Below are 26,616 nucleotides of genomic sequence, written 5' to 3'. Positions count from 1 at the left end.
CTTTGCTTTTCTAAGGCTGTTCCATTTGCAACAGTCCCTTTGCTGCTATACTCCTGTATTGCCCTTCCACTGCATTGATCTTTCAGATTGTAAAAGGCTCTTTCTCTAGCAGTACACGCCACAGATTGCAATTGTCATTTTTATTTCTGCTCCTGACTGGAAAAACCGAATGAACAAACAATTGATTATCGGTTTTAACATGCAAAAACACCATCTGGTCTTTGAGATGTGCTGAGCTGTGGAGGGGGGGCAGGGTGATGAGTCTGAAGGATGGCCACAAGTGGCCCACAAAGGGTCCCTGCATGATATTCCTGCTGTTTGTAACCCCTATGGAGCAGATCCAGGGCTGGGAAATGTTATCTCCTATAGGTGTGTCTCTATATCTTCAGTTTGGGGTCTGTGTTCTATTACTCAGGGGCTGTGCAGATGGGTGCTGGGTGCTTCTCCCCACTGCCCAGCATTGCTTAGGACTCTGAGGGCTGCCAAGGGCACAGCCCTGCTCCCAGAGCAGGAGCAGAGTGGTTTCTCCATCACTCTGTGCCTCCTGGTTGCTTCCCATGAGAGCTGGGTCACTGTGAGTCTTAGCAATGAGTGGCTGCTTGTCAGTGGGATGTGTCACTTCGGGAGCAACCTTGTCATGTAATGCCAACAATTATATCAGCTACAGTTGTGGGTCAGGTCAGCCTTCATCAGACCTTTCTCTCCCCTCCCTTTCCCCTGCTCCTGCCACCGCTCCTCTCTGAGCCAGCCGCTGTCTCAGCCTGCCTATAACTTGAGCCATCGCTGATTTAATGCAGCTTTCAATCACTGCCAATGGGGCTCACGCTTCAATATCATAACTGCTAAACACACTGTGACAAATAATCTGAGGCTAAGCTTCCAGGACAGAGGAAATCACTTTCCTCTTGAAATTAAAGTTGATGCATAATGGAATGAAATAAGATGTTTCCAGCAGGAACACAGCCAGGCTTAGAACTCCTGAGTCCCCTTCAGTCTGCACAGGTTACAGGAGTCATTTCCTAGAGTTCAGGGCTTGCAATTGGCATTCTGCAATTATCCTGGTCATTTAGCAGCAGATAATCAGTCAGGGTTTGTTTTAGCTGTTGCAATAATGATATTTATTATGCTAATTGTGTTTCTTACTACTGATCGTTCCGCATCTCTATGAATACTTATAGTAATTTAAAGCCTTTTTTGCTTGATATGGGTTGTCTTCCCCCATTTGGTGTTGGAGCAGCAGTAGGTCACAGCTCACAATACTGTACAAAACGGTCGGAAACGTGTAATTAAAAATAGACAAACAGGATAATCTGGTGCCTAATGACACAGAGGCAAAGGCAGCCGCTCCGTACGGTCTCTCAAGCCCAAGTTGTTTACCAGCACTAAAGTCCTTTGGAGAGGAGGGAATTTAACATCGTGGCCCAAGATAAACCGGGGATAAATTTGGCTTAGTTACATAATTGTGATGAGTGCAGTGGGCTGGAAGCGTGTGTCTGTGACACTGTTGGGGCAGGAAGGAAGGAGCTATTTCTTGTGCCTGTAGGGTGAGATGTTGCAGGGATGGATGGGGCTGTAGGATATGGGGCACAGAGAGATACAAGGCAGCCACGGGGATGGTGGTGGGGGGAAGATCTCTCACCTGCACTGTGTTGGTCCTGAGCACTTCCAATCTGGGGCTCGGAGGAGGATGGGATGATGAGGTTAAGCTGGTGCCTCACCTGCCTCGGGCTCACGTGGGATAACCTAATTAATAATGTCACAGGTACTGACGTCCATGCGGGGTCAGGATGCTGCTGGGGGAGGGGGGTGGGGAGAAAGAGTGCTCCCTCCTGCTTCTAGATGGAGAAGCATTCCCATTTATTAAGGCGGGGAGAACAATTCTCGTATCTCGGTGCTGTTTAAAAAGAAACGAGCAGGTCAGTTCATCGCCTCGATGTAAATACAACCGCAGCCCCGACTCCTCACCGCCCCCAGCGGCCACGATCGGTGGGCTGTAGCACCGGGGCGGGGCTTCCCTTAAGTCCACCTCTATAAAACCCACCCCGGCTACAACAACCCCTCCCCAACCCATCTCCCCCCGCCCCAAAAGCGGGGGGGCGTGGCTAAGAGCAAAGTGACGTCGAGCATCTCATTACCGCGGCTCGGTCGCTAGGTGCCGGCGCGGCGGGCAGAGCGAAGCAGGTGCTGGAGATGGCGGCTCGCTCCCAGCACGGCGGCCCCGTTGCGAACGGCGGCGGCGCTCCGGCTCTTCTCCCGTTGCTCCTCCTGCTCCTCTCCGCCGCCTCCATCATCCCTAGAGGTAAGGCTTTGCCTTGCCCAGCCCGTAGGGGGCGCCTCGTGGGCTGTAGGGTGGGTGTGGGGTCGGTTTGAGGCCGGGTCGCGGTGTCCATGGTAGCGGTCGCTCGGTGTTGTCCGCGTGTCCGGCCGGTGTGTATGTACGTATCTATCTATCTATCTATCTATCTATCTATCTATATATAATGTGTGTGTGTGTGTGTTGATGGGGGTTGGTTACCCCCGCCGTCGGACCTGTTGGCAGCGGAGTGCAACTTCCGAGCGCTTATATGGAAGCTTCCAATGGTTTCTTATGGGAGAAGCTTGTGTGTGCTGCGGGGTAAATCCACGGCAGGGAATGAACCGTGTTAAATACTTGGGGTCTGGGGGTGGTTGGTAACGGGTGGGAGCCCGGCGGAGCGCTCCGTGCCGTTCCGTGCCGCCCGCTATTGTTGCATCGCCCTGCACTGAGCCGAACAGCCGCAGGAGGGACCGCCACCCGCGTCTGATGGCTTTGATAGAATATCCCTCGTTAATGCCACTTTATATTTGCAGTGTGTCACTGGAGACGCACAAGGGCTTCCTTTAGCGGCTTGGTGAGACGAGAGGAGCTCGCGTTGTTGGCCCTGCAAGTTTGGGAGGAACAAGGGGGCCATTGAGCAATCTGTTGAATTTCGCTGATACCAAAAGGGGGGGGGGGGGGGGAAGAGAAAGGAGCGGGCAGCTCTGGCGAACAAAGAGCTTTATTCATGCGTGTGTCTTGCACGCTTCACCCCGTCCTCCCCAGTGGCCGTCGGGGTGATGCGATTCGGGGCCGTCCCGTCGGTGCGTCCCCGAGCTGCCATCGGGTGTCCTCGGAACGGGGAAACCCAACAGCGCTCGTCACTTTCCTTCCTTCATACCCTGTTCTTTTTTGCTCTCGGGAGTGCTGATGGGGGTCTCCGAACCCCGCTGAGGGTGGTGGGGGAACACTCATCCCCAGCGCTGTTAAGGCGTTTCGTGTTCAGGTTGTTTCTCTCCCCCCATTCCCTTCCAGCTCATTGCGGAGCGCATCGTCTGGCGGTGCGACCCGGGGAGCTCCCTGCAGCCTGAATTAACACACAGCCCCGTTGCAAGCGGGCTGTGCTCGTTCTTTGTTTTGCTGTCTGGCTCTCGGCTCCTTCCCTTGTGTTCCGATTCATTTATAGGGTTCGCTTTAAACTAAAGGCTCAGGTGCTGCTCCGGTAGCCACCTCCTGTTACCTAACGGCCGTAATAACCCCGGTAAGATTGTTGAAGTGATGCCAACAGCTGAGAAGGAAGAAAAGCAGGGTGTGATGCTGCAGTTACGGTGCTGGTGCCTGACCTGTACACTTGGTGTTGTCTGATAGGGAGAAGCATCACCCGGTGTGAACTGAGATGGCGGTGATGTGGGTACAAGTCCCTTGTGATTTGAGTGCTCTGTCTTGAGTGAAAGGATCAAATCCTACAAGCTTCGCATTGATGCGTTTTAAACAAAACTTCCTTAACACTGATGGCTTCTTTATTATGTTGGGTTTTCTTTTTTTCCCTTCTATTTCCCCCTATTACCCTGGGTGGCAATGAGTGCCAGGCAGTGATTGCGGCGTTGCTCCCAGCCCCGCAGGGTCTGTCTGTGCTGCAGTCACTGTGTAAGCAGGGCTGAAGGGGATGGCAGTAAGCAGTGCTGGGGCTCTGATTCATCTCCGTTCTGAGCTTAATCTTTGCGTTTCTGTGGCACCTTTTTCTGGTCTTATCTCGATACTTTACAGTTAATTAAACTTCATGACGCCCCCGTGAAGTGGGAAGAGAGCTGAAGAAGGATTTCAGCTGATGCTGGGGTGGAACAACACAGTGGTGTGTGACCACACAGCACAGCAGCTAAGAGAACTTCCCAGGAGGAGCTGCAGGAGGCATTGAGAGGAATGGGGTGCTGCTGTGCTGCTAAAGCCAGTCGTAGTGCTGGGTGGATGCATGGACACAGCCAAGGACAAGGTGTGTCTCAGCTGTATGCTGGGCTATCTATCAGCATCACATATAGTAGGCCAGGGAAAGACCTCGGATATGGTGGGGGATCCCGTGAGGCTGTGCTGGACTGTTCTCCTTTGGAAATACAGAGTGAATGTGTAAGTGAGCAGGACAAGCTTTCCAATCTGCAGCGGTTTCGCCGAGACTTGGCTGGGTTCTGCCTTGGAAAACACACCGACGTTCTGGTTGTGTTCTGCGTGGAATGCAAACACTCGGGGAATATGGCAAGGATGGGGCTGGTAAATAAAGTAATCCATCTGGATTGCAGCTTGGGCTCATTTGTCTTGCATGTAGGCAGTTGGGCACAGGTTGATAAGCGCAACAATCTGGCTGGGGAGCCCATGCCAAGGAGCTCCTGTGGTTCCCAGGGATGGGAGGAGGAGATGCAGCTCTGCTCCGAGCTGGGGCAGCTCTCTGCTCCTTCAGCTCCATGGCAGTGTCTGTGTTGAGCTCTGCTGGTTGTTGCAGTGTGCTGGGTTACACCTGAGGTCAGAAGGAGCCGCGTTCCTCCTGCAGACACCCGCCTTTATCAGGTGCTGTTTGTTGATGTTGCTTTGCTGATTGCTTTGTTTGCGTTCCGTGCTGGGTGTGTAAGGAAAGCTCTATAAGTGTGTCTGCTCTGTAACCCCGTGTATGTCGGGGCCAAGGGTTTGCTCTGGTCTTTACATGCTCCTAATGAGGGGTTTGCTTGAAAACATACTTTACCAAATACCTTTCTGATGTTACCTTTGGGCACATTTTTTTGGGGCTGTTTAGTCCTAGCTTGGCTAGGGGTTATTATCATAGTTTTAAAAAGGAGTTTAGCAATTTGTATTATTATTATTATTATTATTTAGCAGTACAGGAGCTCTGCTGATCCAAGAGGTGCATTTACTATGCATAGTTCAAGGGGTTTTTAGCAGCTTTCAGAAGCTTTACAAGCAACACGAGCTGTAAGTCTGCAGCCCACTGCAGCTGGAGCACAGCCAGGAGGTAAATACTTCTGCATAGGAGTTGCAGAGCTGGACGTGTAATCTGTGTCTTTGCTGAGAAATGGGATGTGTGCAGAGCGTTGCGTTGGTTTCTCTGGGGAATTCTGTCTGCTCCTCTCTAGTGCTGTGTGCAACCACGAGCATTAAATAAAGAGACTCTGTTTGGAAACCTGTAATGAAGGAGAGACCCTCGCTGGAATGCTGTAATTAGGAGTGGTATGTACTTGTTTAAGTTTCATCAATCACTTTGCTGGCGATGTAATTGCACGCTGCAGCTAGCAGCTGCTGTTGTGGGTAATGGGAGCTCCACCGCCGAACTCTTTGAAGCTGTCCAGCGTGGAAGCTTTGGTGTACTCAGCTTCTAGGCAGTGCAGGAGGCTATTTCTGCATGTGTGGCAGGCAGTGCTGAAGAAAAACACCATGAAGCTTCCATCAAAAATGCAGTAAGGGAAATAGGGCTGTTTTACTGCAGGGTGTGATGCTCCCAGCTGGGCTGGGCTCCGTTGCCAGCTCCAGCCATGCATCTGGGTGCTCCATGCGTGGTTTGCAAGCTATGGAGATGCTCAGAGAGGCGGTGGTGCCCCGTCCCTGCACACAGCCAAGGTCAGGTTGGATGGGGCTCTGAGCACTGCTGGAGCTGTGGGTGTCCCTGTGCACTGCATGGAGTGGCACCGGGCAGCCTTTCAGGGTCCCTTCCAACCCAAGCCATCCTATGATTCTTTGTAGTCCGGCTGGGCTGCGCTCACAGCTTCTAACTGCAGATTAATTAGAGTATTTCTAACGATAGATTCAGGTTGGAATTGATTACACTCTTCTGTAGTTTAAAAACTCAAGCGGTAACACCTGACCCCACTGAATTCTCAAGGTGGAGCTCTGAGAACAATTGAGACCCCATTAAGATGGTGGTATATAGGATAACAATGATATTTAAGCACATCTCTGCTCCGAAATATTAAACCTCTGAGGGCTGTAGCTTAACTGGAATGTCTCTCTTGTCGTTCTTCTGTGTTTGGAAGTAATTGTGTTCAGAACTTGCTCTCTGCCAGGACCAGGGAGAAGAGCAGGGAGCCGGGATGCTGCAGGGCTGGGATGCTCCTCTGGTTACAGCTCCCAGCTATACAGAGCTGTGGGTTCAGGTTACAGCTGGGAAGGAACCTCTTCAATCTGGCTGTGTCCTTTTTTTAGCGGTGTTTGCAAGCGGTTGGATCTGATTTATAATCTCTTCAAAGGTCTGCCTGCAGAATGGGAGCGTTATTATGTTCCCTGAGCTATCAGCCAGCACCACAAGCTGATCTCCTCCCAGGTGGATTCGAGTGGCTTTCTTCCTTATACGAGATGTACTCCAGCACTAATCCAAAACGTGACAGCTTGGACCTTGGCTGTGTCCAAACTTGATGCAGAAACGCAGTGCTGGAGGTAGATGGGATCTCCCCATGGGGCCACAGCTCCTACATGCAATCGGAATGCTATCACCGCAGCGCTGCAGGGAGTGGGCACAGAGAATCAAGGTTGGAAAAGACACCTAAGACCACCAAGTCCAGCTGTCAGCCCATCCCCACCAACCTGCATCGCTGAGTGCTACATCCTGCTCCCTCTGCCTGCAGTGTATGTGCCTCCCTGGGAGCATGACAAGGAGGAAAGAAATGTCAGGCAGCAAAGTGATGCTCCCCTCCTCCCCTGCCCACCCCTCATTCAGTGACAGAAATACGACTCTGAGTCTGCAGCATCAAAAGGGAGATCAGAGTAATCGGATCAAGCATGAGAAACTGCTTGTTGCTGCTTTTCTGTTTGCAGACAAGGCTGCCTGGCAGCTTCCATCGCAGAACACCTGCAGTATTAGTGATGTTCATCTTGAGAGCTGGGGTTATGGCTCAGGAGGGCTCAACAGAAATTGGGCTGGGAGGAAAACTTTCTTCATGTAGTTTAAGTATTATGTGTAAACAGAGCTGAAGCACTGATATAGAGGAGCATCTGTCATATGAATACACAGGACCAACATTCTATGTTGCTTGGTTATGTGTTTGGTCATCTGATGGGGTTTTGTTATAATGAATTCCTAAACTACTCTCATTGAGATGAGTAGCTGTCACTTGGTGTGTGCTTATTTATTCTGAATTTGCTTCCTAAGTTACTTAGTATATAAATGTGACTTGGGTTATCCATTCCTTGCCTCTTTGCCGTCGTTGTCCACATGTGGACTCAGGTTGTGAAGTTAGAAGATGTGAGTAGGAGAAGAGGAGCTCTGCGAATGGCCCCTTCTGTTTGCTGGTAGATGATGCTCTCGTTAGCTGAACTTGTGCCTGTGTGCTGTTTGTTCATTGCTTTGGGGTAACCTCATCCCACTGCTTGAGGATGTTCTCGCCATCATTCCCTGATATCTGCCTTTTGGAGCAGGGTGGGGGGCAGCTCATAAGCACCAAAGCCATCCTTAGGTGGGCAGCATTGACTGTTGGTGTTGGGGAGAGCCCTGGAACGTGGCTGGGGATGTGCCTGTGTCATGTGAAGTGCTTCTGTGATGACAGTGGGAATCTAGGTCAGCTTAACAGCAACTCCAGCTCTCTAGGCAGATTAGTTTTGTGGTTTTTTTTTTTAACCACCCTAGTTTCTTACCATGCTGTGCAGAGTCCATAGAAACTACACCCAGTTCCTTAGTGCATATTAACCAACAGGGGGTCAGATTAAAGTGATGCGCGGAAACGTTTTGATTTGCAGTTGAGCAGTAGGTGTAGTTGGGTTGTGATGGGGCATCCTGCTGTGCTGCTGGTGTTTCCTTATCTCCTCTGCAAACCAAAAGCCTGTGTGCCAAGTGAGGAAGGTGCTGGGCTCCTCCTGGATGCAGGACCCAGTGATGGTGCAGGATGGCAGGGTTTGGCACAGCTCTTCATCTATGTGTCAGTGCCCATAGTAATGTCATGTGCTCCCAGTCTGCTCTGTTAGAACCAGCAGCAGCTCCCATGGTGGGAAGCAGGCAGAACCCATTGAGCTTGTCCCAGCTTCATGGTTATGGCCGAAGCACAAGAAGATTCTTACAGGTGTGTGAGAATGCCCAGCATAACTCTTCCTTTGTCCCTTCAATTTTGCTCTTCTGAACTTCATTTTCTAACAGTTAACTACTGTTCAAATTAAGACTTCCGCTGTGTCACTTAGGAGAGCACGTAACCATGACCTTATGTACTCGGCCGTTGGCTTCCACGCTGCAGTTAAGCACTGTTCCTCCTCCTCCTTGCTCAGCTTCTCCTCCAAAAGAGCCATTATTCATTAACCTCGTAGGCAGAACTGCTGGAGATGCCTCCCACCCCGAAGCGATGGGGCTCTGTCCACTTTAATGGCCTTCTGTTCGATTTAAAGGTCTTACACTCTTAATCGTGCCATATAATCTTTAGTAGAATGTACACATTGAGTCAACTCTTCCTGAATCCATACCTGCCAGTGGCTGCTGCTTCGGCGTGTGAAGTGTAGTTTCATCTTTTCTTTTTGGTAAAAGCAAGGATTAAAGTGAGATAGATAGCAGATTAACACTGTTCCCTTTGGACATCTTCAGGGGAAGATGGAGAAAATTGTAGACAAGAAATAAAGGAAATACTTGGAGGCAAATTATTTCTTGCTCTATAGCAATATATAGAGCTGTGTAAACAGAGGGTTTATAGCAGACCCGGTGATGTAGGTCTTTAAATCTCTCTGGGAGAATTTTGAGTGTGTTTATATGACTCTGTCATCGAGGCTCTTGTTTGTAAATGGGATCCTCAGTTTTCAAGTATGTTAACACAACGCAGTGTGTGTAGATTGCAGGGGTAGAGGTGTGTGTGGTGTGTTAGATATTGCTGTCTTGTCTTGTTGGATGACAGAATAGCAGGGGATGGAAAGGACCTTGAGAGGTCATTGAATCTAATGCCCCTGCTAAAGCCCTACAATAGGTGGGATGGGTCTCTTGATCTCACTCCTCATTGTGATTGTGGAAGCAGTATTTACTGAGAGCTCCTGATAAATAAAAGTGTTTAGTATAGAATTACTTTATTGCCCTGCAAGATTAAGATGTCTTATGGACTACATGCTTGTGGGCATTTGCAGTTCACCTTGTCTTCTCCCATGCCAGCACTCCTCTGCCCACAGCACGCCCCCAAAATCTGACTTCTTTGGGTTTATACATGGCCAAAGCAGGGATAGAGAGCAGAAATCGGTGGCCAAAGGTGACTGGGATGCATTACCATCTTGAGTCCCAGATTGTTAAGGAACTCCTGGAATTCACCCTCAGCACAAGATGGCGTTGGTTGGGCAGTGCTGTGCATTTGAGTTGCCTTAGAATCATGTAATGTCTTTGAGTTGGAAGGGACCCAACCCCCTGGCACAGGCAGAAGTAGAGTTAAGGAACACTGATGTATTTGGTATGGACTGTCTGAATGTGTTTCTGGGGTTATTTTCTTCTTTCCTCTTTGGTTTTTAAAGCAAGAGCAATGGTTTGGCTGCTGCTATAGATATCAAAAGAACGTTCCCATTACACCAGTTCCCTGCACGTGAACCCAAGTCTTGAAAAGCTCAAAGAAACTTATGCTCCGTGCAAATGCCAAGGAATTAAGAGCTAATAGTACTTGTATGGGCTCAATGGGCAAAGAGGTAGCTTATTTTTTGTAATGAATAATTTATTGCAGCAGCAACAAGGAGTTAAACCTGCTTGCTGGAGCAAGCTTAAAATGGAGTGCAATCTTTGGGGTTTTTGCTACTCTGTGTTGTGTTTCACTGTGAAATGACCATGGCTTGGTTTATTCTCAAGGACTTTACTATGAGCCTGAAGGGCGTTGGGATGAGCACATGCATCTCTTCAAGTGCTATGGGCTGAAAAACCCATGTCACGTTGTCCCATCCTCCTCCTTGTTAACGTAGAAATCCTTCTGCAAAAGAGGGAGTGACTTGAACCACCCCACAGTAAATAAATAGGCATTAGGAAGCTATTTTAAGCTTGGTCATCTGCTGCTCCGTCTGGGGAGAGCTGAGCAGACCGACCTACAGAGCTGGCTGTCTGTATTAATAGCTATGGGAGGAGTTTTGTGCTGGGGCAATGCAAAACAATATTAAAGTTTTAATAGCTCGGTACTTTTGTTGTGCCGAAAAAGAAAGAGAGAAATCAAATTACTTAAAGAATAACCTTTCCTGGCTCAGCTGATTTATAAATGCCTCGGAAGTATCTTGCCTTAAACCTCTGTAAAAAGTTGTGTTTGAGCAAAGTGGCTGCTGAGCAATTCTTGTCATTTTAATAAGCATAATAAAATGGTAAATCCTCGTGGAAAAAAAGAAACCAAAGAGACCTCTGAAATGGGTATCTTTTCATTTTAAATTGGTTCCTAGGATTTGTCAGGAATTCAAAGGCAGTCGGAGAATGAACAGCTCCGGGTAGATGTTAGGAACGCGTTGCTCCTTTTCTTCTCCTGGGGAATATATGGATGGTGTGGAATGGGAGCTGAGCTCTGAGAAGGGCTGCGTGTAAATCACTGCTTGGCAGGAGGATTCTTGGGGCAGCTGCTGGTTTTTCCTCTGCATTGACTTCAGCAATGGCTCCTTTCTGTCTCCTCTGCTCTTCTCTCATTGTGACTTTCCGCCATCCATTTGTCCGGACAATCAGCATGCAGAAGAGGGCTGACTTGTATTTACATGATTTAGTTGTAAATACGGTAAGTGTTGATAGATATTGTTGTCATAAGCGTTTACAGCTCCCGGCCTCATTACTGCATTTCTCCCATGCAGCTCTGTACAAGTCGTGCATGCAAGCAGCATCCCAAGGGAAGAGCAGGAAATGAGCTGTGGTTGTCATATAGGAACTCCTAGGTGTAGCTGTGTTGTGTTGAGCTATTGGGGAGGTATTGTCTGGCAACGAGTGGGATTCTGAGGCTGTAATGAAGAGGAAATATATAAGGTGAATTATTTGATGTATCTTTATTTTGTGGGAAGAGTTGCCATTATGTGTTAAGAACTATTTGGGGAGGATATCTGTAACGCTATACATGAAGGGCTTGGTGTGAGTGATGTTGTTGCCACTGGGGTTGAAGGTTGGAAGATTAAGGCTGGAAGATTAAGGTTGGATATCTGGGGGAAGGTCTTTACTCTGAGAGTGGTGAGGTGCTAAAGCAGAGAGGCTGTGGATGCCCCATCCATCCCTGGAGGTGTTTAAGGCCAGGTTGGATGGGGCCATGGGCAGCCTGGGCTGGTATTAAATGTGGAGGATGGTGGCCCTGCAATACAGCAGGGAGGTTGAAGCTTCGTGATCCTTGAGGTCCTTTCCAACCCAAGCCACTCCATGATTGAAATTGAATGCTTTATTTGCTGGTAGCTCTTTTAGCTGACCAATATGCTCTGCCTGAACCACTGTTGTTTAATAGCATCCCTTCCAGGATCCCCACTTGTGGGGTCAGGAAAAAGGGGAGAAAAAAGGAGTCTTGAGTACTTAGTATGGGCAGTGTAATCTTAGCAGAGTCACAGATCCAGATGGATTACATGAGGAACTTGACATCTTGTTTAAAAACAAATCATTCATTATGTAGCGATGAATAATCAAGCATTACAGTTTCATCTCTGGAGGTTCCTTTTTTTGGTTGGAATTTTGATAGTTCAGTAATTAAAAGCTGAAAGCTATTACACTGTCTCTGTGTTGATCAATTGGTAATTAAAAAGTTGATGATAGATATGGTATTTCATGGGACTGGTTTGTTACGATCAGATTTCCTTAGTGTGTTTTGGAAATTGTCATTTAACTTAGCACTTAAGCGTTTTTCAATATTCATGGACTATTTTATTTGGACGTTCTAAATGCCTTTAAATTATCAAAATTTGCATACAGTAATTTGAGATTCTAATGGATCGCATGATTTTAATATGATCTGAAAGGTTGGTTTTCTCTCCGTCTATAGAAACGCCTTTCAAGCCTGTGTAAATACTCTTCCTCTGGATGCTCTGTAATTATTTGGCTGTTGTATCATTAATTTGCTGCGGCAGATTGCCGTGGCTGGTTTAATCAGCCTGAATTGAAGGCAAGCACTTAAGTGTGCTTGAGGTGTGACCCTTGTCCTGGGACTTGCTCCTTGCAAGGTGTGCTTGCAGGGGCTGCAGTTGCATTGGGCTCACTGTGTGCACACGGAGGTGATGCTCAGGGCAGGCTTTTGCCTTCTGCTTCTGTAGCATGAAGGCATCAATCTTCCCCCAGGAGAGGCTGCTGCAGATTGCTTGTTTGCAATTGCAGTGTTAAACGAAAAGAGCTGGAAGGATCTTAAGGCTATCAAAATACTGCTTTATTTAAATTGGAGGATTTTTGTCAAATTGATTTTTCAAAGGGACGTGTAATAGTGGTAAGTAGCACACTTAAAAAGCACAGTGCTGCAGTATCCATATCTTGGGTAGTATAGGGAAGCTTGCAGTGCATGAGCGGCTCCTGCTCTTCCTGCTTCTGGCTTCCCTACTTGATGAATATTTGAAGAGCCCAGAGGCCTGCTGAGCCCCTTACAGCTGGGGAAGGGCTGAAGATGAGTTTGGTAATACAATCAGGGATAAAGCAGTCCAAAATGAAGGAAAACTGTGCTGGTAATGGCCTCCTTGATGGAAGATTCATTGCTTCAGGAGTCTAATCTGAGACCAAAATGAAGCCCAAACCTGACAGTCTTTGGAGCGTAATGCAAGATTTACAGGTCTGCCACACTCCAGAGATTAAAAAATAAGAAACCTCCAGACCTCCCTTCCTAACTTCAGGGAGAAACAGGAGATTTGTTTTCTTGAGAGCAAGGGGGAGGAAAAAAAGAAGGGGAAAAAAAAAAAGGCCATTTTTCTGCCAAGATGTTCAGATCCCTCCTTTTCCTGATGCTCGAAGGTGGCAGGGAGCTGATGGGGGAGATGCTGATGGAGGAGATGCTGTTGGGTGGCAGCAGCATCAATCCGGGTGCAGTGGGGGTTACTCCACGTATATGGGGCAGTGTAAGGCCGGGCAGCCCGGCTGCTTTGCTGGGTGAGCTTTGTTGGTTCAGAAATCCTTCTGGAGCAGTTGGCAGCTTGGCTGGGGACAGCCTGGCAGAGTGCCCCGCCGGAGCTGAGCTCCTGGAATGGTTGTGCTGTAATTGGCTTGAATGCAGAGAGCTGTTCAACATTCCTGCCAAAGCTGATCTACTGGAAGACTCCTTCCTATCTGCTCATCTGGCAATGCACTAAACCTGGGCAGGGTGGCAGGGCTTTGATTGCAGGTACCTGTTGATGGGTGAGCCCATCCCTCACACAGCATCACTGGGATGTTGCTGGAAGGTCGGATCCTTCAGAGTGAAAGGGAAGAGAAGGGCAGAGCCCTCTCAATGTGACTGGTTGAAGTCCTCCTATACCCAAGGGCAGATGTAGTATGTAGGGATGTAGTTTAGTGGGCGGTATTGCTGCTAGGTAGATGGTTGGCTTGGATGATCTTAGAGGTCTTTCCCAACCTCAATGATCTCTGAATCTACATGATGACATGACTGTGGTGTGAGCATGAATGACCCAGAGGCTTTCTGTCAAGGCACTGGTTTAAAAAGCACTCTGTCCTTAGGTACTTGTTGCTTTGTGACAGCTGGTTCCAGTAATTTGTTTTTATAGGGCAGTTTGTAGCAAATGAATGACATGCTGAATATTTTAGTGAGATTTTTAGATTATCTAAAGAATACTTTCTGGTTTACTAATTGGTAGATAATGCTGAGTACATTGATGTTGACATGAGCAAATGGATTTAAAATGATTTTGAAGCGAGCCTCATTAAAAGATGCTCTAATTCAGTCAACAGGAAATGTCAACTAATATGTCCGTGCTTATTCTCAGTCCAGACTGTGGTTGTGGTGGAGATTTTACAGGTCTGCATTAATTACAGGCAGATATGGCCTGTATATGGATATTGATAAGTCTTGTTAAATCCTGGGTGATAAATTCTATGGATTTGGTTCATCAGAAGGTGGTCAGTGTGAAAGCTGAACAGTAAGAAGGCAGAATTCCTCTAAGACGACCCACTTTGATGTGTATTTTGCTATGATGTGCAGGGCTTTTGTTGGCAAAGTTGATGGGGTCTTCAGCCTGGATTCTGCTGAGCAGATGAGTTCCAATCCAGAAGCACTTGCTTTTAATCCTAAGGAAGGGGGTGGGTTCTGCTGTCCCCTTAAGTTTTTAATAAATCACAGCAGTGTCACAGTGCTCCAGCCCTCTTTTTGTTGTAATGGGGGAGACATCCAGATTAGGATCCACCTTTTGTGAGTCTTTTGACAATCAAATCGCTTTGGTGTCTTTACAAGCATGAGCAGCACTTGGCTGTGCTACATTAATTTGCCTATAGCAGATCTGTCAGTGCAGTGGTGATGGGGAATGCTCCCTCCAGCACTCTCCAGTGCTTACCCTGTTCCATATTGTCCAGATGGATGTTGTGAGGGTGAGCCGGGTGGATTTGCTCAAAACTTCCTATTAGCATGTGTTGTAGGTGGTTATTCTTGCTTCAGGTTGCATTGAAGGATGCTGCTTTGCTGCCTTGCAAATGGTGCCTAAGCTTTTGTATTGGTAACAGTGGCTTTGGTGAAACCTCCCTCGAAGGCAAATGGGGAGATCAGTGCGTGTGCAGTTCTGGCCCAGCATTAACCCTTTTCTCTTTCAGGGATAATGAGTTCCTCTGAAGCCCAGGGAATGAAGGAACAAATGCATCGGAGACAAGACTTACATGCCAAATATGCGCTACGTTGCATAAACCTATTATGGGTGTAATGTGATATTGTCTCTAAAGAGATTCATGGCTGTTGGGGCGAGTGAGGAAGCGATCTTCTTCAGTAAACTGGCTTGATGAATATATTCTTAAACAAAAATGGAGAAACTTAGATTTTTCTTAGAGAACTGCTGGGCTTCTTTTCCACTTTGTCTCTCTAGCTGCAGCCATCTGGCTTGCTTAGGGAACGTGCTGTTCCCTGAAATAAGACTAATGGCTGAAATATTTGGCTTTACTAACAGGTTGAGTGCAGAGGAGAAGATTGCCTGTAGTCTTAGCTAGCAGTCTTTAAATCTTGGAGACAGGGGAAGCAGTGTGTGCGATGTCACAGCTACGGTCACGTGGGCAGAGATGCCACTTGCTCTCCAGACCTCTGTTGTATTGGCAGCACCGATGCTGACAGTCGATGCTTCTGTTTGCCTACTGCCGTCTTGTTTCCCAGATAGTTATTTATGGCGATGGCTCTCATGCCATGTGTTACACAGCGCAGCACTCGTGTTTGTTATGCCTTCTGGTTGCTGCCCTATTCCAAATTAACAACATCATTGCTAATGTTAGAGGAAAGCTTTCCCTACCAAGCCCAAGAATAGAGTAATAGCACAAAATAGGAAGTTCGTTTTCTTGGTACTTGCTGCTTGATTCCCATCTAACATCTATGGGCTGGCCTTAGAGGAATAAAGGTCGATGTGATGTCAGCAGGTGAACAAATGGGCATACAAATGTATGCCCAGTGCTACATCTTGGCTATGGGAGTTGATGGGGAATATTTACCGAGGCTGAAAGATTCTTTTGACATCTCTAAGTTAAAACTGAGCAGTCCTGGATTAACTTTATAGGAGTAACTCTTATGTTTCCCAAGGTTGATCTCCATGGGCAAATGGTGAACGAAAGCTGCCAGGAGAAAATAAATGAGGCATAGGAATCCTTCACTAGAAATACCTCTCAGTGCAACAAGGAGTCATGAAGAGGTTTTTTTCTTTTTAGAAGGGAGGAGAACTCAGGAAATGAGGAAATCAGCTTTCCTCTGTCACTATGGATGTGCCAGGCTGTCAGAATGGGGCTTGAGCCGCTCTGAGTTGTCATCAATGTCTAAAACTAATAAATACGAGCGTTATCCATTTAGTGGATAATCTCCTTGGTAGATTGCACGTAGGCAGAATCAAAGGATGCTTAATGTGTTACGTTACCTGGGATATTGGGGGGGTATTTTGTATTATATTCTGAAAATAGTCTGTGAGGTCTGATGTGAAGAGACACAAAAGGTTGGTTGAAAGCAGACAAGAACCAAATCATTGAATTGAATAAAAACTGCATTGTGCGAGCTGTAATGCTCCTTACCATTCATTACTGCAATTATAATTATGGAACCCAAAGTATTTAATTGGCTTCGCATACTCTTTACGCTGAATAGATTGCATTGTTACTGTCTAAAAAAAAAAACACATCCTCTTATGCATTGCAAATACACGTACGTGTTGCTCTCTGGTTCTCAAGAGGTTTCTTTGTTTATATGATGAGTGATTAACTGAATTATGGATCTCTCCTATGTTGTGTCAAACTGAAATCGAATGGAAGAATAATTCTTAACCATGCATCAGATGGAGTTGAATAGGAACTTAAAAAGTACGACTTCATACATTTAATAACTCCACCCAAAACCAATGTAACTCGGACCATTGCAACTTATGAAGATCTTTTATAAGGGGAAAAATATAAGCAAAATAAAGCTGAAACATCAGTTTAAAGGAGGAAAAAGTTGCACTTGTGGCTTCAGGGAATTGACTTTTGGAGCTGTGTGCTGCGGGTGAAGCTTCAGTATGCCACGCACAGCCACCGAAGGGCAGTGGTTTAGTTTAAAGGGCCTCACAATTGTTGTTCCTCCAACAATTGGCAAAGAATTCATTTTATATTATCCGTTAATGAAAACTGCTGGCCAGGCAGCAGGGAACATGGCTGGAAGGCTGGAATTCTGTGTCAGCACAGCTTTGTATTTACGTGACAGGTATTGCTATTTTTTTGTTCTCCCTTTTAGAGGGAAATGAAAAAGTCAGCTCTGTATGAGGTTCTGTATTGTTTTTTAAACTAAACATGCAGTGGGCAAAGGTTTCTGTGTTTTACTTTCCTCCAGTTCCAGAGTAGTCCATCATATCTCTGTTCAGAGACTCCTATCTCAGGTATGGTCAGTTGACATGATGCTTTGTGAAACAATTTTTATCGTCCCCTCCTGCATATCAAGGTTTTAAGAGCGTGGTTCTCCCAGTTTATGTTTGCACTGAGGATCCATCAGCTGAGCTCACATCTGTTTGGCTTTGATGCACACACTGCTTTGGATTAACATGTGGCGAGTGCTTTCTTTACCATGTAAGGTGCCTTCTCCATTTCATTCTGGGTAACCCAGCTCAAATAATATTGCTATGTGCAGCCTTGCTCTTTGTGTACTGTGTGAAACAAGCAGACATGTTAATAGCAAAGCAGCAATTCCATCAGCAAGGCTCCAGTGAGCCCTTCAGATGTTGGGAGAGCCTATTTGTTCTCCATTAAGAATATAAAGGTACAGAAAGGTTTGTTTTTCCCTGTTTGCTGTTCATACAGTAGTTATTGTCTTTTCCTGATCTTTTAATGCTTCCCCAAATGGAAGGACAGTGAGTTCTGATATACCCAGATCATAACTTCCCACTTAAATGGCTTTTTAATAGGAGCGTGTTTTTTTTCCTCCTGAATTGCTGCTGCTTCTTGTTGGTTAATCTTTGCTGAGGGGCTGGTGGGGGATGAGGGCTGAAGTCGTCATACACAAAGATGCTGTGTGTAACACTTGGCAGGAAGACTTGAAATTGGATTACAAGCTACTATTCCAGCAAGTAAATGTCCGTGGTGTTTTTATAGCTTATCTCTATTCATCTATGTTTGCCGGGCTTTGCTTGCCAAGTGTTAATGTAAACACTCTATTTTGAGACATCGGTCCATTTGCCTTCTGGAAATTCTTCTTTTATAAGGTGGTATTAAACCTTTGTACACAACAAATAAAATAGCCCCGTGGTCAGAGCTGCACACAAATGAACGTTGCTGGTGCAAAGTGACTGACAGTGATTGTATTTGTGGTCAGTGGGTACCACCACCCATGGGTTCCTTGGGGCCTGCTGCCATTCAAACCCCTTCCCTCCATCAGTCAACTCATGTCATTGAGCTTTTTGCATTAGGGCTTTATAGCTTGAAGCTGGGCTACCAATCTGTGTGGCCATATTGATGGCTGAGGTCTCAGTGGTTGGCCGTGGCTTACAGAATACAGGTGACTGCTGCTGAGGCACAACCCAGGGCCCTTCTTCATAGTATCACACAATGGTTTGGGTTGGAAGGGACCCTCAAAAGCCACCTGGTGCCACTCCATGCAGTGCACATGGACACCCACAGCTCCAACAGTGCTCAGAGCCCCGTCCAACCTGATCTTGTCCACTGGTGAGATTGGAGATCACTTGCATTTGAGTTTGGAAGAATTAAGGTGGCTTAAATAGAGTTGCTTCTGATGACTGTGCAAGAAGAAGGGTTACAGACTCAGTGCTCAGTGCAAAATGGCTGATATTTCAAACTCTTACGAGGATTTAGGAAATGCTTTTTGTATGTTGTTGGTTTGGCTGAAAAATGGTTTAGAAACATCACCCGAAAGTGACTGAAAAGAGAAAATGAGCAAAGCTTGTGTGTCCAGCCAAGCAGTAGATTATTTTGGTGGTGTGTGTTGTACAGTATTTGGGAATAAGCTGTCCTGGTTCCCTGAACTATAGCTTGGAGAATGTGTGGGGAATTACAGTATTCTGCAAATGATCTGTGTACTTCTCAGAGGGAACATGATGTCAGGAGCTTTGTATTTTGCAGCTCACAGTACCTGAAATGCAGTAGTGATGTTGAGTGGAATGCAGAGCACAAATGTCCATTATACTTTGTTTAATAAACACTCTGCTGCTTATGTGTAATAAAATACATTTATACCGTGTTCTGATTAACATGCTCATTGTACAGTGCTGCTTCACTCTCATTTAGGACAGGGGAGCTCAAGGGTCAGCTGTGCTCTGTGTTGTCTTATGAGGAATATGAGTGATCAGCTCCCAGAGTGACGAATGGTAACTGTCACTTAATTTTTATCCCCAATTATGTAGCTCTGGGACCCATTTTTCAGGTGGAATGTTGGAGCCATTAAAAAGAAATAAGTAAACTATACCACATTCCATCATTTCTGGCAGCTGCCCAGTGGTCTGTAGCTTTAATATATGCATTTCTGTATGGATATTATTCATAAGGCTTCTGCAAGAGGACTGTTTAACACTTCGCTTGTCAACTTAATTTATGTAAGATGCAAGTGTCAAGTAAATCTTGAGCCGGGCTCTTACATGTGGAGCAGATGATGGCTCTGTGCTGTTGTTCCCAGAGTTCGTAGGTAAATTGGTAGTAGATATGTTTAATGCTTTAATCTGTGATATTTCTAGCCTCAAGTAAGGCAAACTCTTCCCAGAACCATAAATGCTGAAGGAAGTGACATTGCGTTGCTCTGCTTCTTTTTTCTTACTTATCGGATTAGAGGTAGATAAACTGGTCTGTGCTTTTCACTCTTTGGCACTGCAGCAGTTTCTGCAACCTACTTGTAATTTAAAGGCTGGCAGAACCTTAGTTTTATTGGAAGCAATAATGTACCGTATAGAGGCTTAAACATTATCAAGCTTTGCCAGTTGCTCTTAATATTTTCTATAGAAAGCTATAAAGATCACGGTTTTCAGATGCTATAATATTCAAAGAAATTTTCAGTGCTCCCAGGCACGTTATGAAGGTTCTTACCTCCTTTGTTACAGGGGACAGAAGTCCTATATCATCTGATGCAGGATTTCTAGCCTGCTAGTTTACTTCCAAGTTCAAGTTTTATGGTGTGTTGCAGGTGATTCAGCGTTTTTTTAAAGGTAACTTGGGAGAAACTGGGTTTCATTGGAAGCTGAAAGAATCCATTCTTGGGTGTGGGCTTCACATTCAGATCGCTGTGTGAGTTTTTGATCATGTTTTGCCAAGGGATCTGTCCTCACATTGATGTAGTCTACTCTCTTATGAAGCTGCCTGTTATTACCTGAGCAGTGTGAGATATGTGAGTAGCTTGTCTGCCTTTGTTTTTCATCAGCCATTTCAGGAAGGGAGCTCAGGTATTTTATTATGAGTGACAGAACAGGCCTTCGATTGTGTGCCCCTTTTCAGCTGCTAATATATTTAATGAGCTTACTAAGTTACAGGAAATACGCACGAGTGTATCTGTTTCTTTAGCAGATTAATGTATTTATATGCATATCAACCTTTATAAAAAAGAAAGCTGCTTAGCAGCTGCAGTTCTGGATGCACACTAGGCTTGTTGGATGGTTGCTGCCATTGACACAGTGAAGTGGCTGCAGTTGGTTATAGCACATTGCCTCCCCTGGAAACACTGAGATTAGCATGTGCTGAATTTTGTTCCCAGGGGGGATTTTCTGACAAACTTGTTATCTTCTTTAAAGCGGAGTGAATATTCTTAGCGTGTTAACTCTGTTATAAATTGAATGTGGCCCCTTTGTGTGCATTAGCCCAGGTCGGTGAACTGGTTTAGCCTTGCTCATGCACGGGTCAGAAGGAGAAAAGCAAGGTTACAAGTGAGGTTGCCTTTACTGGGCAGAGTCACTATCTGTCACTGTCACAGCTTCACCCTGCCTGGATTGCTGCAGCCCAAGTCTTAGATACTTCAGGTTTTGCATTAGTGGAGTCTGAGCTTTGCTTTCTACAGTACATCTGCTCTTGTGCTTTCTGAAGTAGATGCTCCCCAGATCTCCATGTCCCTCAACCCTCTTGATGGCCTCCTGGATGTCCCCAATGCTCCTGATGTCAAGCTTCAATTGCAGTTGTCAAGCTGTATGTTAAAGCTGCACATGGAGAAAGCAGTTTATGTCCTCCTTAGAAGTTCTTTGTATGGTGGGACTGGAATGGATGAGAGTACACCTAATTGCAGGCTGCGTTTTTCCTGCAGCGGAGTTGATGCATGTTTTGTATTCCTGATATTACCTTTGCAGTGCTGAGTTTGGGATGGTGATATCCAGAGTGAAGCTGATGAAGTTTCACTGTATGAGAAAGCCCTGATTCTTTTAAAGGACCTCAGGTTTATCTGTTGTCTAGTAAAGTTATTCTGTTGAAGTGGCCAGCTATAATAACAGTGTTATTTTAGATCAATAAAACTCATATAATTAGTCGTGTATCTTAAGGCGTCACTTTATCTCCAAGCTTTGATTGTGAATGTGTCCTTAGCTTTGCCTCTCTAATTTTGCTTGTACTTCAACGAGTGATGAGAGTGCACATACAGCTTTGGAAGGGACAGTGTGGCCCTTGTGCAGGGCTGGTGTGTCACTCTGCTTGTTCAGGGGAAGTCAGTGCTGAAGGCTGGAAGATAATGAAGTTAATGAGTACACAGAGTCAGCAGAGTTCTTGGACTGAGAACACAGCAAATGGAAGACACTGTCCTTGGTTAAACTAATTTCAGCAGAGGCTCCTTTTGGGAAGCATACATGGTAAAAGCACAGTAAAGATTTATTTCAGCGTATTGAATTGTACTTTGTGCTTCTTAGTCATTATTGGTAAAAATAAAGGTGCAGTGATACCATGACGTTGAAGGTGAGGGAGTTGCAGAGCACAAGGAAAGCGTGTGTTCACAGGTGTTTCTTAGAGCATAGCTGCCAATGGCAGAAAGCTCAGTGATAGAAAATACAGGTATAAGCACCCTGGATAATAGAAAGGGAGCTGAAAGAGATTATCTTTATTTCTGAGATAGGATCAGATGCATTAGATGATTCCTAATTTAGTTTTGAAAATCCTCTAGTTACCGTGTTCCTGTAACGTTCCTTGGTAGCATTTACACATGCTTAGCAATCCTGATGGTTCCTGTATTTTTAAGTTTTCTAACTATTAGGTTTAAATCTTGCTTGCCGAGGAGCTTGTGCTGTTAAATTGCTCAATGGGATTTAGACACATGTGCAGCAAATTGCTGAGGGCTGGAGCACAGTTGCTCTGGATCAGTTGCTCTGGATATGGAGTATTTTCCTTTCATTGACCTTAGCCAAAGAAGCAAAAAGAATTCAGCAAACATGATTCAAGGTAATGTGATTTGCTGAAAAAGTATATATTTTTAGGGGGATTACTACAGAGGTCTGAAGCTACGTGGACAGTTTGCCATTCTCAACAAGGAGGGGGAAAAAAAGGCATCTCCAGTTAATTTTTGTAATTAAATCAATGTTTTAATAATCCTTTTTCCTTAAAAGCTCAAGTGTTTAAATGAATCATAGACTCATAGAATGGCTCAGGTTGGAGGAGAACTCAAAGCCCACCCAGTGCCACCCCCAGCCATGGGCAGGGCTGCCCCCACCAGCTCAGGCTGCCCAGGGCCCCATCCCACCTGGCCTTGAGTGTCTGCAGGGATGGGGCACCCACAGCTCTTTGTTAATGAAATATGCTTCGTTGTAAATCAGAGCACTTCTTCCTCTGTAGCCATGAAGTTTGAATCAGGTCTGGCATTTCTTTTATCCCGGTGAATAGTTCTGATGCAGTTCATCTGATTTGTTTCCTTATTTTCTTTCACAATAGTATATCATCTGTAGGAAATGATTCTCAAGGTGTCAGTTTATGGATTCAGCAGTAAGCTAAACCTTAGAGCTGTGCTGCAGCGTTGCCACGGAGCGCAGGACCTAGAGCAGCAGTATTGATCCTCTTCTGCCTTACACAGCAACACATCTAAAGCCTTCACTCCTGATTCCTCCTGCAACCTCCTCCTTCCTCTGTCAGACTGAAGTGTATAGGTGATGTTTGCTGTAGGGCTGAGCTGTGCACTGCCCCAGCACAGTGCCACCTCCTGCACAGGGACTGTCACAGCTCCCCATGTCCCCACCAGTATATGGCTGCAGCAGATCAATAGCAATTCTGTTATGGGCCAGATGTCAAAGCACAGAAATATGCTTTCAAATCCCAGGGACTTGCTGTGACAGCCAGTGTGCTCGGAGACATTTGCTTGGCAATCAAAGGCATTAATAGTGGTTTTTGTTGACCACCTGTTCGGGGGAGGTTTTTAATTACCTTTTTGGTTGCTGGCCAGCGTGATAATGCCTCTACATGTTTCTTTTCCTCTGTTTGGTTCCCCCAGCTTGAACACAAAGCGAGCATTAAATTGCCTTTTCAGAAGTGTCGGAGCCGTTGGAAGGAGTAGCTGCTTATTCCATATCTTGGTTGTATCTTGAAACCCGGGGTGACGGGAAGTTGAATTTCAAGGGAAAAGGCTAAGAATAGGCTTCAGCTGTAATTGGCAGTCTTTAGGTTGTTTGCTTTGTTCAGGAAGTTTGCATGTGAGAGGATGGATGGGAAAGGCACTTCATTATCGGTGGCATGAACTGGAAGAAGAAAGGACTGCTGATGTCTGTGTAATATATATATATTTTTTTTTGGATGCAATCTTCCAATCTGAGAAGTTGAAAATGTGTAGTCTGACACCTGAAGTGTGTTTATTCCGGTGTGGATCATCAACCTTCAGATTCCTGTTAAGAGACCTCTGTCTCCTGAGCTAATGCAGAAACATTGCAGTAAGCTGTTATTTTCTGTGCGAACCGGTCGACAGAAGAGGGATGAAATGTGCACTGCTGAATGGGTTTTATAGATATTTGTTGACAGCAGTAGAGGATTGCAGTGTTCTGGTCTTGCTTTGGGAGCTCTGGCAACACTCTGCGTATAGATTTTCTTTGCTTTTACCCCAGGCTATCTCATTTCCTGCTCAGTTTACTTTTTGGTATCTCCCAGCTTGTGTAACCTTTGATTTGTCTGCCTCCTGAATCCAGAGGTTGGTGAGTAGCCTCTGTGCTTCTTTCTGGTTCATCTTCAGGAGAGAAAAGAAACACATGAAGCCCACATGCCCTCAGCCATGGGGATGGGAATCCAAGTTGGGGCCATTTGGATCTGGTCTTAGCACAGGGATGAGGGCTTTGATGGCTGGACTGGATGGTCCTAGTGTTGTTCTTCCAGCTTCACAATTCTTTGAAATGAGGGTTGTCAAAGAGCATTGGGAAGACGAGCTGCTATGGTAAGGGCTGGTGGGGTGAGGCAGAGCAGGAGGAGGCCTCAGCCAGCTTATCTGTCAGCCACGTCTTTGATGTGGGGAGAGGATCATGCCAGCCTACCTCTGAGAGCTGTTAAGGATTAATGTTTACACAGGGCTTGGAATATGTCAAGCGTTATGTAAATACCAGAGAAGACTATTTTATTAATACCCCCACGTGCTCTGAAGTGAATAACACACGCTGTGTATGTGGCAGGCCTGAAGGGGGGGCCTGCAGGTGGGCACTGCATGAGATGGGCAAGGCAGACAGCCCTCAAAATGGCATTAATATATGCCTTGCCCTTACTCTTAACATGGGATGTTGTGAGAGGGAGGATTAACCTGTGTTTTTTAAACCCTTGTGTTTATGTATATATATATATATATATATAAAGCCCTTTACATCCAGTGCCTCCTATATAGTTCTTAGATAAGGCTGAAGTGCTCAGTTCAGGACCTCATTTTCAAGGCATCACGTTATGCCTGAGAAACTATGGAGGGTGGGAATTGACTCTTTGCCAGTTACTTACTTAAACTTAAGAGATCTTTGCATTCAAATTACTTATCTGGAGTGCTGGCAGGCTAATAAATTCATGGGACTGTTCTAAACACCGTCAATCTCAAAATGTAATCCTATTAAAATAATTGAGTATTTTCCCTCTTCCTGCTGTCCACAGCACACAAGAGAAAACATGAAAGGCAGCCTGGAGTGTCCTCTGCACATCATTGAGCCGACCTCCGCATGCGCTGTGCAATGCTTGTCTACCAGGACTTTGGGGAGACAAAGTTTCTGACATGGGAGAGGCTTATGGTGTCTGTAATTGAATGCTGTGCCTCTTTTGTGAGTGGTTTTAGGCCTCGCTCTGTGGTTAAGTGGGTTAATGCACCTTGGTTATGATGGGAGGCTGTTATCCTCTGGGATTTGTCTTTGGAATGCAGGGAATGCTGACCTAATGTGACCTCATAGAGGGGCCAGCCCATGAAACAGCCAGGTGTGTTGTGTGCTTAAATCAAGCCAAGTGAATTTCTTTTTCCCTTCTGATCCTTCTGGGCAGTTTTATGCATAGGTAGCTGCTAGCAATCCCTCTGCCTGCATGCTTTATGTCATTTACAAGTCACATCAGCTCTTTGGATTGTAGTACAGCCCTGCGATGGGTTGTTTCAGCAGAGCCAGGACAGTGGAAGCTCTTTGTGGTGCTGCTGCTGTCGAAGCCCACAGGACATCAAAGCATTGCTTCTGTTGCTTTTTTCAGAGGTGACAGTTTCTCCAGTTTGCCTTTTGATAATCTTCAAATGCAGGCATGACCTGAATTTACGACGTGGAGAACAAGAGAAACGATAGGAAAAATATCTCTGAAAGCCTTTCAGGTATCTTTGACAGCAGTAAACTAGAGAAAATAAGCACAAGCTCTTCCCTCACCCCTTTATTTTTGCAGGTCACTTTAGGGGAAATCTGAGCGAATCAGAGTACTTCAAAAACACCCCTCAACCCAATCTCCGCATCCAGTCAAGAAAAAAACAGTGTAGCCCACATATCTCAAATTCCCATTGGCAGACTTGTGTGAAAACCATCTTTGAGGTGGAGATGTGGAGTTATCCTTATTTAGGAAGGTGAACAGATTTATGTTCCTTCATATATTGGCTCGCTGCTGAAGCTCATGCACTTTGCAATTGTGGCCGAGGCAGCTGACCTGTGTGTCTTCCCAATGAGCTCAAAAGACAGCATCATTTGGCAAGTGATGGGTTGCAGGGGTGACTCCTGTTGTTTGTACCTTGTAATCATAAGGTTCGGTGTTGTTTAGTCCACTCTTTTTGCTGTGGAGCGTAATCTACAATGTGTGCCCATCTAGCTTTGTGTGTGTGCTCTGTTTTCCCCCATCTCAGCTCACGTTACCTTGAATTGAGTTGGTTTATGGCGTGCCGTATTCGGTAAAGCGGCAGAAGAAATGGTCACATAATTCAACAGGGCTTGCCCTTGGAGAGATTTAGTTACGCTGGGTGATGGCTGAGGAGCCTTATTGATTTGGAGCTCCCATTGGAGCTGAATTGGGAAGGCGCTGCAGCACCTGCAAGACTCTCGCCTGAATAGAGCTACTGAGAAAAGCATTTCAGTTATTGGCATTGCTCCTAATGCATTTTGTATGTGTCTGTACCACAGGGAGAAATGTGTGGTTATTGTTGAAATATTATCTACACAGGTTTTCAGAAGATGAAGAAAAGGCACTTTGCTGCAATAACTGTTGCACGGCCGTGCTATTGTGATAATGCTTTGGCATTTTTATATTGAGATGTGGCTCAATATATTTTCTCCTTGCTCTGTGTGTGTTTTTAAAACAGTCAAGCAGAGATATTCTGATAAATGATGCTTTGAAGGCTGCTTTCTGCTGTCCGGTAATTTCGGCTTGAAATGTTGATTTGAACCATTATTTAGTTTAATCTGTTTGGATCTAGTAATATTTACCAGCTGTTCTAGTGGCTGCACCATGGATTAAG

The 26,616-nt window shown here is 45.8% G+C and overlaps 1 protein-coding gene across 10 annotated transcripts in view; it reads left to right on the top strand.

Annotated features, from left to right (window-relative positions):
- The first annotated feature begins 2,128 nt into the window (after positions 1 to 2,128).
- Positions 2,129 to 26,616, top strand: part of CADM1 (cell adhesion molecule 1) — a 146,455-nt gene continuing 121,967 nt past the window's right edge. For 4 of the 10 annotated variants that reach the window (XM_015884140.2, XM_015884142.2, XM_015884141.2 and 1 more), the window contains exon 1: positions 2,130 to 2,299. In XM_015884140.2, the coding sequence (XP_015739626.1) occupies positions 2,191 to 2,299 (109 nt within the window). In that variant the 5' untranslated portion in view covers positions 2,130 to 2,190. Of the gene's footprint in view, positions 2,300 to 26,616 lie in introns of all 10 variants that reach the window. The other 6 variants (XM_015884138.2, XM_015884135.2, XM_015884134.2 and 3 more) reach the window with 3 other exon arrangements.

This window comes from Coturnix japonica, chromosome 24 (assembly GCF_001577835.2).
Source record: "Coturnix japonica isolate 7356 chromosome 24, Coturnix japonica 2.1, whole genome shotgun sequence".
NCBI classification, from domain to species: Eukaryota; Metazoa; Chordata; class Aves; order Galliformes; family Phasianidae; genus Coturnix; species Coturnix japonica.
The sequence above is the reverse complement of the archived record's forward strand: the minus strand, read 5'-3'. Positions and strand labels throughout refer to the sequence as shown.